Raw genomic sequence first — 10,834 nt, forward strand, 5'->3', positions numbered from 1 at the left:
TGTCAGGCAGGGAATGTGCGGCCTTCCTGATCCACCCCACCCTGAGACCACAGGGCTCTGGCTGGACCAGGGTTGTGTCTGGCCAGCGTGGCAGGTACCTGGGAGGCACGATGGACCCTGATGGAGACGCTCATGTGCTTGTTCCAGACCAGCGTCATGTTGAGCCGGTTGGGGATATCTATGTCCAGAACCAGGTTCAAGGAGCTGGGCTTCACCAGCACGTGCACCTGGGAGTTCTCCCCGCTGATGGAGTAGTTTCTGTCCGCCATCGTGATAGTCAGGCCCTGTGGAGACAGGGCTGTCACTGGCTGCCTGCTGGTCGGCCTCTGTGGTCCCTGGGGCTGCCCCAGGACTGAGTGTATAAGGCAAGGCTGACCAAGTCCATCAAGGACTTGGGCAGGGGCACCTGCTGGGAGTCAGCCCCAGGCAGAAGGTTCCAGTGAGTATGGGAACAGGCTCGGCCCCCTGGAGGACACCCTTCCATCTGCCCAGGTGATGCCCTGGAAGGAGGTGGTGGTCATCAGCCACTAGTGCAGAACATCAAGATGCCCACTTGGTGAATGGTTTCTGGGGGCAATGGGCACGCCCTCCTCCCTCCCTGTCGTGCAGGTGAGGAGGGGGTGGGAAGGGGGGGCTGCACAGCAAAGATGGGACCTGAGGGTCCTGGACAGTGAGGGCCTAGCTGTGTGATGGGCCCAGCCCTCTCCTGCCCTGTGGGGGGTCCCGCTGCTCACGCCCAGGAGGATCTGGATGGCTCGGGAGCAGGTTGCCCCTGACTTCCCACAGACGACGTTCTCCACCAGGATCTTGAAGCTGGGCTGGGAGTTGGCACCACAGTCATCCTGCAGGGATGAGGGTGCTGAGGAGGAGCCCTGGGTGCCCAGCCCAGCCCAGTCCCTGTCGCCTGGCTCCTGGGGTCCTGGCAGTTACCGTGGCCAGAGTGTACTTGCAGTTGCCATTAAAGACGAAGCGCTGCCCATCGAAAGTGATTATGTGGCCCTCCCCATAGAGAATGCAGGTAGATGGGCAATGGGCACTCTGCTGGCAGGTCCACCTCCCCTGTGAGCAGGTGCTGTGGAGAGGGCAGGGTGGGGTGCTGAGGCAGCTCTCTTCCCACATGTGGTGAGGTCCCTGGGGTTCTTGGAGGCCTTGGGCACCCTGCCTCTGGGGACCTCAGCTCTGGGCATCCCATTCCTGGACACTCCACCCCTGGGTCCCCCACCCTGGGTGCCCCTTGTCTGTCCAGATAGTCCCAGGGACCTGGGCTCCAAGGGTGAGGTGTGGCTTACCAGTTCTTGCAGTCGGTGCGGAGCACAGCACCCCCGGGGTAGGAGACCCCCGCAAAGTCACAGGGGCACTGCCCGGGGAGCACACACTGCCCACTGGTATTCTCGTAGAACCCCTCAGGACAGACGCAGCCAGGCTCACACTTAGTGGGCACCTGGAGGGGGCTGGGTCAGCATCGCCTGGAGGGCAGCCCCAGCCTGCCGCCCCAGCCCTGGCCTTCTTCCCAGGCACTTCCGTGAATCCTGCGGGGGTCTTTCTTGGTAGAGCCACCTCTCTAAGGGAAGGTTCCATGCTGCCTGCCTGAGGCTGCCCTGGCCCGGGGCCTGAGCGCCCGGTGCCCCAGGCTGGCCCTGCCCCCACAGAGCCCTGCAGGTGAGCATGCTCATCCAGCTGCTTGGCCACAGAGTTACTCTTGACCCCTGACCCACAGCCCACACTTGCAGCTGGGACAGACAGAGATGGAGACAGAGGGGTGAGGGCAGAGCAGCCTCCTGGGCCTGTGACAACCCTTTCTAGGCCCCTGAGCTGCTTCTCACTGCCACTTACACAGGTGATGCCGGTGGCCAGCATCTGGCACGTGGGGGCACATGCGGCCCCAAACTTGTCCTCTGAGGACTGGCTGCAGGACTGGAATGTCTTGGGGGCTGGGCAGGAAGCTGCAGGAGTGGAGAGTGGGGTTAGGGTCTCAGAGGAGGGAGGCCACGGGTGCCTCTGGGTCCCCCGTTGGGTGGCTTCTGCAGCTGTACGTACCCAAGAACACCTGCGATTGCCCTGGGCAGCTCAGCCGTCCATTGATGCAGTGGCTATAAGAAAGAGGCTGCATGAGGCTACGTGAGCCTGCACCCAATGCCCCCAAGAGGCTGCATGAGCCTGCGCCCCGATGCCCCACACCCCCAGGCCCAACCCGCACCAGATGATGCCGTTGACCATGGTGGACTGGCCGGCCAGGATGAACTTGTGACTCTCCAGCAGGCAGGGGCACTGGGCCTTGTGCACACACTCATTCCTGTGGTCCAGGTAGGTGCCATCAGGGCAGTTACAGCCATCCACGGGCACTGCGCTGGGGTGGCACTCCACCTCGCGGTTGGACAGGGATAGGCAGGTGTGGTCACAGGCCTGGCTCTGCTGGCTGAAGGTGCGGTTGCCGGTGCAAGGGATGGCTGCAGGGAGCTGGGGTCAGGCCCTCCGCATGGCAGCTGGGGCCTGTGGTCTGGGCCGTGCTGCCCACTGGCCAGTGGGGCGGCCAGGCAGAAGCGGCCTGGGACTCCATGTCCTAGCCACCCCCGACTCCACCCCCTGGCCTGCTGCACTCACTGCAGTTGTACACGCTGTCCCTCCAGTCCCCGAGCAGCACGGCCTGGGAGGAGCAGGCGTGCACGTAGGCGCCCAGGGCTGCGCAGATGTGCGGGAAGGTCTCCTCATAGTTGCAGGCCTGGTACACGCACCTCTGCGGGAAGAGCCAGCCGTGGCGGGACATGGCACCTCCTCTCCCTGGCCATAGCCCCAGGTGCCCAGGACTGTGTTGCCTCCCCAGGTGCCTGTAGGCCCACCTTGTAGAAAGGCTTGGGGTCCAGCACGGCATGGCACTTCTCGAACACACCATCCTTCTTTAGCAGCACCGAGCAGTGGGTCTCTGCGTACATCTCTAGGGCGACAAACTGGCTGTGGGTCCTGTGTCCCCTCCCCAGCCCCAGGCCTGGGAGGCAGGGCAGGTGGACTCACTGTTGAGCTGGCTCATGGAGCAGGGGTCGATCTCCCGTTCCAGGGCAGCTGGGCAGTTCCCCGCCCGCCAGGAGTCCACGAAGAGTGCAGCTGTGCCCTCGTCGATGCCTGCGCTGCTTGTGAACTCATCGGTCGTGTTCCCGTTGAAGTTGCCACAGAGCCCTGCGCAGCAGACCGTGAGGGCCAAGCCCCACCTGCCCTTCCTGTGCCCCCTTGCACCCCAGCAGTGTCCTGCTGTGTCCCCATGACAGGCTACTGGCCTCAGGTGGCCACGCTCCTGTGGGCTCCCTGCATGTGCAGGGCCAGTGCCAGTCTCTCGTGTGTCCTTCCCCACCTGGCCAAGGCAGGGGTGGGGGCTCACCTCTGGTCTGGCCTCTGAATTGCGGCCCGAGGGTGATGTACACCTGGAAGACGGGCTGACGCTGGACCACGATCTCTAGCCCGAAGGTGGTGGCCATCTGGAGGTGGGTAGACGTCTGTCTGAAGATGGTGATGTTGCCTGCAAGGGCAGGTGCTCAGCAGGCTGTCAGGCCTGCCCCCAGAGGCGTGGCCCAGGAGGCCCCGGAGCTGGGCAGGGACATACGGGTCTGGTAGGGGAGCCACTTGGTGTCTCCATTGTTGGTCACCTCATCCTCGGAGATTACAATCTTGTCCTGGAGGGAGGGCAGCCTGCATCAGGGAGGGCTGAGAGCAGGCAAGAGCTGGGCCCACCTCTGTTTGTGGGGGCAGCCGTACCTGCCCGGACAGGTAGACGATGGCGACCAGGGACGTCTCTGAGTGTGAGTAGCCCGACTTGTCATACACGGCCATGAGCGTGCCCTCGTTGGGAAGCTGGGGGCTCTGTGGGGGGCCAGGTTCCTCAGGGATGGAGGGACCACACCCTCCCCACCAGCCCCGAAGCCCGTCCTACCTGGAGGAGGATGTAGGTGCAGGTGCCGTGGAAGCGGTAGGGCCTGGCATCGAATGTGGTGACAAAGGAGCCGCCTTCCAGAGAGCAGTGGCCCGGGCACGGCTGCCCTGTGCACGTCCAGTGGCCCATGGTGCACTGGCTGCGGGGCCACAGGGGGTGACCCTGTAAGTGGCCTTCCTCCCCTGTGTTCCAGGCCAGCAGGGGCCCTCCCTAGTACTCACCAGCTTTGGCAGGCAGCCCTCACGACCTCCCCAGGGCTGTAGGCGACTCCATTGAGCATGCAGGGGCACTGGCTGACCGGCACGCAGGTGTGGTTGTTGGAGAGGTCATTGAGTACCATTCCTGCCAGAAAGTGGCTTCTTGGGCTTGGGTGGGACTGACCTCCTCCCACCCTCCCGCTGGATGCTCCCTCCCTGGCCGTCCTGCGCAGGCCTTGCTGGTCCTTACCAAGGTGCAGGCCCAGGTGAGGGGCAGGCCTGGCGAGTCTCGGATGCATAACTGCCTCAGGCCCACCTGAAAGCCCACCTATCCGCAGCAGTTCTTGGTCCCCCTGACCCCCACCCCTTGGCCCCACTCACGCCTGTGGGTTTGCAAGTGTGGCTGTGGGTTCCTAGGTCCGTAGGAGCTGTGAGGTTTGGGGGTGGGCAGAGGGGCCCTGGGATTGGGGCTCCAACTGCAGAAAGTCTGTGCTCAAGTCAGGCAGGGTGTGTTGTCCCTTCTCAGGGCTCATCTCCAGGTGTTGGGGACAGTGGGAGCCAGCACCTGCCTCACCTTTGGGGCAGAAGCAGCCAAAGGTGCAGGGGCTGGAGCAGCTGTGCTGTGGGTTGGAGCAGGTCCTGATGCAGGCCGTGCCACACTCCTGATACACCTGGTTGGCTGGGCACTGGCCCACGGCTAGGAGGCACAGGGTCTGTGAGAGGCCTCACCCCAGCCAGCAGCCCAGACCCCACCCAGGAGGGGCCTTCCTGCGGCTACCCCAGCCCCGCCCCATCCCACCGGGACTCACAGCAGAGGCCGGGGCCCCGCCAGTTGCTGACAGGCCTGTGTGCCATGCTGCACCGGCGGGAGTACTCAGACAGAGTGGCACAGCTGCAGTTCTGCTGGCCCGGCTGGGCACATGCAGCCATGTCCACCTGGCAGCTCAGCACCAATGGCTTCTTGGGCACATCACACTCAGGGGACACCAAGGTCAGCAGCTGGGTGCAGATCCCAACCTGGGCAGCAGACCACTCAGGGTCACACAGGCCAGGGCACCTCCCACACCATGCCTGGGTCTTGGAAGGTGGGGTTGTTGGCTCCAAGACGCCCATCAGACCCCTTGAGGGTTGGCCCCAGCATGGCCCCAGGGCCTGGCCACCTCACGTACATGTGTGGCCTGCAGGACGGGGGGCCTGGGGATGGCCTCAAAGGTGCAGATCTCGTTGGGGTCGTCCAGCTTCTGGAGTGCAGCATACTTGTAGGGCTCCAGGAGTTTGCCTAGGGCATGGGGTGGGGGTCAACGCCTTGGGGTCTAGCCAAGTGGGCTTGGGTCCCCACAGCCCTGCCTGCCCCTCCCCACCTACCATCCTCGCTCAGAAACTCATTGGCCGTCTTCCCGTCGAAGTTCCCACACAGCCCACACATCTGGCCCATGTACTTCCTCTCCACCAGAACCTGCAGGGCGGGTGCTGCTGGGCCCCATGGGGTGCAGGAGGGGCTCCTGCCCAGCTGGCCGGGCCACTCACTCCTGCTCCCCGGGCCCCCACCATCCCCACACCTTGTTCCTCCTGGGGGGTTCCACCTCTTGCTGGATCCTCCTTATTTTTAAGTGGGGGAACAGCTACCAAGAAAACCTAGATCCAGTCCAGGTTACTGGCCAGGGGTCAGTGCTGCCTGGCAGAAAGGGCCTGGCTGTACTGCCAATTAGGGTCAGAGCAGGTTGAGACCCCTGCCCAAGGAGGGCAGCTCCTCCTGAGCCCTGTACCTTGGGCCCGTATGCCCCTGCCCAGGCCCCCAGTCCTCACCATGAGGTGGGCGTCTGGGCCCCACATGACCACCAGCTCTAGCTCCACCTGCTTGGCCACCAGCTGCACACTCTGGCCGTAGGGTGTGATTTGGAGCCCATGGCTGGTGTAGGGCAGGCTGACCACCCTGTGGATGAGAGCAGTCAGTGTCTGCCCCCAACTGCCCAGGTGGCCCCATGGCTCACCTGACATCCTTGGGGTCAGGATCCCCAGCCCCTGACTACCTGGCCTAGCCCCTTGGCTCACCCGATGTCCTTGATGGAGATCGTCGTCTCGTTCACGGTGACAACGGAGGACCCTAGCTCCACAATGATCCGAGAGATGTTCCCGTCCGCCCCTCGCCGCAGCTGGACGCTGAAGGTAGGTGAGGCACCCTTGCAGCTGGCCGCAAAGATGTAGTTGCAGGTCCCCAGGAAGTCGTAGGCATGGTGGTCAAAGGTGGAGAAGTGGCCAGCCCCCCATGAGGAACACCAGCCCTTTTTCAGGGCTGCAGAGAGAAGGGCAATTTGCAGCTCATGGCCCCACTGAGGACCCTGGGAGCCCACACGGGGAGGGGTGTAGCTTTCTGGGTGTGTTGGAAGCCTCCCCCCACACCGTGGACACTGTCTCCCAGGCTGCTGGCCTTGGGCTGGGCTCCACCCCCCGTCCCGGGCCTTACTGGACTGTAGGCTGCCCTCAGCACTGGGGTCAGTGGTATTTCCAGTCGTGGGGTCTGTAAGACAGGAGGCCGGTGCTCAGCTCCCCTGCAGTGGGCTCACCCAGGGGGTCTTGGCAGGGAGAGACTGCAGGGGGTGGTGCAGCTGCCCAGGGCATCAGCCCTTAGCTCCAGACTGAGCACTGGCTCTTCTGAGGCTTGATGCTTTTCCGGGAGCCCCAGGCCTGGGTGTGCAGTGGCCTGGGCCCTGTCACACAGGCTATGCTCTGGTGAGCCTGCCTGTGTGGTACATGAGTGAAGCCTGCACTCTGGGCAGAGGCCTGGTAGCAAAGGAAGCAGCATCCAGACCTGTGCCCTGTGGTCAGTGGCAGCCCCCACGCCATCCCTGTTGGCTTTGCCCAGCACTGCCCTCCCAGGACCCAGGGAACACTCGGCTTGTGGGCAGCACAGCAGCCCTGAGGAGGCTAGCTTCTGGGTGGCCTGCACAAGTCCGGTCCCTTCCTGCTGTCCTCTCCTCTCAGTTCATCTATGCAGTGTTAGCTCAACTTGTCTTCATGGAGCCCCTGTCCTGGGCCCATGACCCAGCCACGGGCACAGGGCAGGAGGTGCTTCCATGGACCTGTCCTGGGCAGGAGATTGCTCATGCGTGCGCACAGGGCTGCAGAAGCTGCCGGCCACCATGAGCAAATGGAAGGGTGGCCAGCCTGTGCTGGGTGGGGAGAGGCTACCACCACTGGGGAAGGGTGACCTTCTGAGGAGGTGACCTCTGACCAGAGCTGGGTGCTCTAGTGCCCAGTGACTCCTGGGGGGACTCTCTGTCTTGTGGGAGTCAGAAGTGGAGCAGCCAGCGGGGCAGCCCTGGGCAACCAGTTCTGAGCCTCAGGGCACAGCAGCCCCAAGGCATGGCTCTCTGGCATCCTCTGGTCAGGACACTTGCTGGCCTGTCTGCCAGGCTTCCCTCACCACTTGCTGCCCAGACAAGTTGGGCCCCTCCTGTGTGTCTGCAGACAGAGAGAACAAGACACAGAGATTCCTGGGCAGCTGGGGTGGGGTGGCCGCTGGAGCTGGTGGGCGAGGCCAGGAGGGTGGGCATGGGGCGTTCTGGGAAGCAGGTGACGAGGGTGGAGATAGAGCGGGTTGTCCCCTGAACCCTCTGCCTGGCTACATCCTGCTGTTCCTAGCACGACTCCTGGTGTCCCTGTGGGGAGCCACGTCCAGCTCTGTGAACCGCCCAGGGGCTGAGCGAGGGCCAAGTCTGCCCTCCTGGGGCTCTGAGCTCATCCGTCTTCCTGCCTCTTTCCTGCCTGGCAGCCTCCAAGACAGCCCCCTGGGTTGGTCCTGGACTGGCAGCTGTGACCAGGGAGATGCCCAAATAGCATGGGTCATGGTGACCATGGAGTAGGGAAGCTGGGAAGATGGCCAGCCTATCTCCTGCAGGCCGTGAGGGTGCCCTCCCTGTGGGTTTGCCTCCTGGCTCCCAACCCCTTTCCTCCCTCATCAAGGGGCAGGTTGACGCACATTCTTCCCTCCTCCCCCACCCCGCACCTTGGGGACCTGGCCCTCCTGTGGCTCCCTTGGGCCATGGCAGTATCTGAATGCTGGCCGGGCTGTCCAGGTGCTCCTGGGCCTGACCCTGCCTTGGCTCCCCCCTGCTGAGCAGCTGGGTGCACACAGTGCATCCCTTGAGACAGCTCAGGGGGGTTCCCTTCTTCCCACTCCCCACCTGGATCCCTAACCCAGGTTCTGCCAAGCTCTGGGAGGTGACGCTGCCCCTTCCATTGCTGCTAGTCACCTCCAGAGTGTGTGCACCTCTGGCACCCCGGGAGTGTGGCTGAGGCTTGAGCAGAGGCACCTAGCCACGGAGGCTGTCTGGCCCTAGGGACTGAGCCTCGGCCTGGGGGAGAGTCCTCTGGCTGGCAGGAGCGCCAGGTTTGAGTGCCTGGAGACTGGACAGGCTGGGCGTGTGTGGGCCCACTCACGCTGGCCCCGGCCCTAAAGGTGGTTTTCGGCTGCAGTGGCATGTGCCTGCCTTCCCCTGTGGGTGTGAGGCTCATGCTGGGCGCAGGCTGGTGCCCACTCCTCACCCATCCCCGCCCTGGGTCCTGGCCTTCCCTTCCAGGGTGCCCCAGGGACAGCACCTCTTGAAGGTATGGGACCTTGGTCAGTCTGCTCTGGGCAAAACCCTCTGTGACTCAGTCCTCTACCTTTCAGATGGACGGTGGCGTCTGGGTCCACCCTAACCTTGTATGGTGCCAATGGCAAAGGCTCAGTTCTCACCCCTCTTTGCCCTAGACCTGTGTCTGGCTCTGTGGCCCCCAGTCCCCTCATTGTTATGTCTGCCAGGCCCCGGGGCCCAGCAAACTTCCAGCTGCCAGCACCGGGGTCCCTGTCCCTATCTGTGGGTGACTCCGCTCCCCTGCCAAGCCCCTCCTTTTACCAGGTGCCAGCCTCACTGAGCCTCTGTCTCTGACTACCTGGCGCTGACCCCAGAGGTCCCTTTGAAGAAACTCAGGAGGCCGTCAGTGCTGTGGACTCTCCTTCCAGGGACTTTCTGTGCTTCCTGCTGACCGACCCGACGCCAGGCCCCAAGGCATCTGGGGTGGCTGGTTTGCCCCCCCCCCCAGGCTTTCTCAGCCCCGGGCAGGTCATAGGGCGGCAGGGGCACTCGCTGTTCCTGTGCACGCCTGGTGGCCCTGCCCGCCACCCCTGCGTGGCCTGGCTAACTGGCTGACCCACAGGCCTCCCTCAGCCCCAGGTCCCATGACCTGCTGTCTGACCTCATGCTCTGCTGGCCGCCGCCCTCTCCCAGTCCGTGCAGAGTCAGTGCACAAAGAATGCCCACTGGGGGGGCTCCCAAGCCCAACCTGGGCTCTTCCACCCCACACCTTCTCTGCCAGGTGTGCTGGGTTAGGGGGCAGGGGTCCCACACGACCTGACTGGAGCCCTGGCCCCTCACTGTGGGGCTCAGCACTGCCCCTGGCATGGCAGATGAGGCCTGGCCAGTGGGGATGGGGCTCCTGGGAGAAGGGAGTCACACTGCTTGAGTCCAAGCACTGACCAGTGCTTTGGCCCCAGGCTGGGCACAGCCCCAAGGGTGCCCTCTGTCTAGCTGTTGTCCACCCCCAGCAGGCTCCCAGCTGCTGCTGAAGGGCAGTGGTCTGGGTCAGGCAGTGGACAGGACAGCTCCCCACATTTACAGAAGGGGAGACTGAGGCAGGGGCCCATTCTGCGGTCCATCCTGTTCTCCTGGCCATGAGCCTCCCTGATGGAGGGACTTGTGTCCCTGCCCCTCCACACCTGCTGGCTACCCTCAGGCCCCAGGGACCAGGGCTGAGTTGAGAGAGGGAGGGTGACAGACTGACCCGTCTGGAGCTGCTGTGTTTCAGGTCCCACATTCCTGGAGGGGCTGTGCCCAAGGGACCCCTGTCCTATTCCTGCACCCTCCCTGGCCATTGTGCCCAGCTCCCCAGGAGGTGGACAGAACCCAGTGGCATGTGGGCCCGTGGGGAGGCAGCACCTGCAGACCTGGCTCCTCCTGCTCCCATTTATCAGCACCTACAGGTCAGTCCACCTCGGCAGAGTCAGCCAGGCAAGAGGACCTGGGAACTGGCCCACGTGTAGGGCCCGTGGGGCGCCGGCCCTCTGGCGGGTCTGCTTGCCCCCACTCACCTGTGCTGAGCAGGGCTCCCCCGTGGGGCAGCAGCAGCAGCAGCCAGAGCCCCACCATGGTGTCGCCGCTGGAGAGGAACTGCTGGCCGGGCACCTCTGCTGGGCTCCCAGCCGTCCTGCCACTGCCAGCGCTGCGCCTGAGTGCTAATCCCACAGGCTTTATGTAGGGGTGGTGGCCCTGCCCCTGTTGCGCCACCCGTGCCCCACACTCTGCCGTAATTGCCACTGCTGATCGGGCACACAGTGGCCAAACAGGATCTCAGCCTCCACTTTATCAGCACCTGACCTTTCTTGGAAAATTCTGCAGCGGCTGCAGCCCGTTATCGCCCACTCCCCGGGGGAGGGGACACACCCTCCAGGGTCCTGCAGACACCTCCTGTGTGTGGGCCATCCGTCCCAGGGGCCTCCCCACTGGGTCCCTGGGGGCGGCATCAGCACACAACTGGGAGGCCGGGATGGGGATTGTCCAGGGGGCTACTGGGGAGGCTTGTGCACCCTGTCTGCCCTGTCAGGGAGCACAGGGTGCTGGGTAGCTCTGGGTGAGCCCTAACCTCCACTGGGTCCCAATACCCAGAGAGTTGCCCATGT

The 10,834-nt window shown here is 64.0% G+C and overlaps 1 protein-coding gene across 1 annotated transcript in view; it reads right to left on the reverse strand.

Annotated features, from left to right (window-relative positions):
- Positions 1-10,374, reverse strand: part of Muc6 (mucin 6, oligomeric mucus/gel-forming) — a 29,392-nt gene extending 19,018 nt beyond the window's left edge. Inside the window, exons 1-23 of the mRNA XM_058579624.1 lie at positions 10,247-10,374; positions 6,581-6,634; positions 6,169-6,409; positions 5,923-6,049; positions 5,482-5,572; positions 5,286-5,395; positions 4,926-5,133; positions 4,691-4,813; positions 4,141-4,261; positions 3,920-4,058; positions 3,745-3,849; positions 3,593-3,662; positions 3,371-3,508; positions 3,010-3,171; positions 2,838-2,932; positions 2,602-2,734; positions 2,198-2,447; positions 2,038-2,090; positions 1,834-1,943; positions 1,290-1,441; positions 931-1,072; positions 735-842; positions 99-284 (exon numbers count right to left, since the gene is read on the reverse strand). Of these exons, the coding sequence (XP_058435607.1) occupies positions 99-284; positions 735-842; positions 931-1,072; positions 1,290-1,441; positions 1,834-1,943; positions 2,038-2,090; positions 2,198-2,447; positions 2,602-2,734; positions 2,838-2,932; positions 3,010-3,171; positions 3,371-3,508; positions 3,593-3,662; positions 3,745-3,849; positions 3,920-4,058; positions 4,141-4,261; positions 4,691-4,813; positions 4,926-5,133; positions 5,286-5,395; positions 5,482-5,572; positions 5,923-6,049; positions 6,169-6,409; positions 6,581-6,634; positions 10,247-10,304 (2,976 nt within the window). The 5' untranslated portion in view covers positions 10,305-10,374. The remainder of the gene's footprint in view (positions 1-98; positions 285-734; positions 843-930; positions 1,073-1,289; positions 1,442-1,833; positions 1,944-2,037; positions 2,091-2,197; positions 2,448-2,601; positions 2,735-2,837; positions 2,933-3,009; positions 3,172-3,370; positions 3,509-3,592; positions 3,663-3,744; positions 3,850-3,919; positions 4,059-4,140; positions 4,262-4,690; positions 4,814-4,925; positions 5,134-5,285; positions 5,396-5,481; positions 5,573-5,922; positions 6,050-6,168; positions 6,410-6,580; positions 6,635-10,246) is intronic.
- Positions 10,375-10,834: the final 460 nt, after the last annotated feature.

The sequence above is a fragment of the Marmota monax genome, unplaced genomic scaffold (genome assembly GCF_021218885.2).
Source record: "Marmota monax isolate L192 unplaced genomic scaffold, Marmota_monax_Labrador192_F-V1.1 WCK01_AAM20220418_F8-fsc00038, whole genome shotgun sequence".
In the NCBI taxonomy this organism is placed as follows: Eukaryota; Metazoa; Chordata; class Mammalia; order Rodentia; family Sciuridae; genus Marmota; species Marmota monax.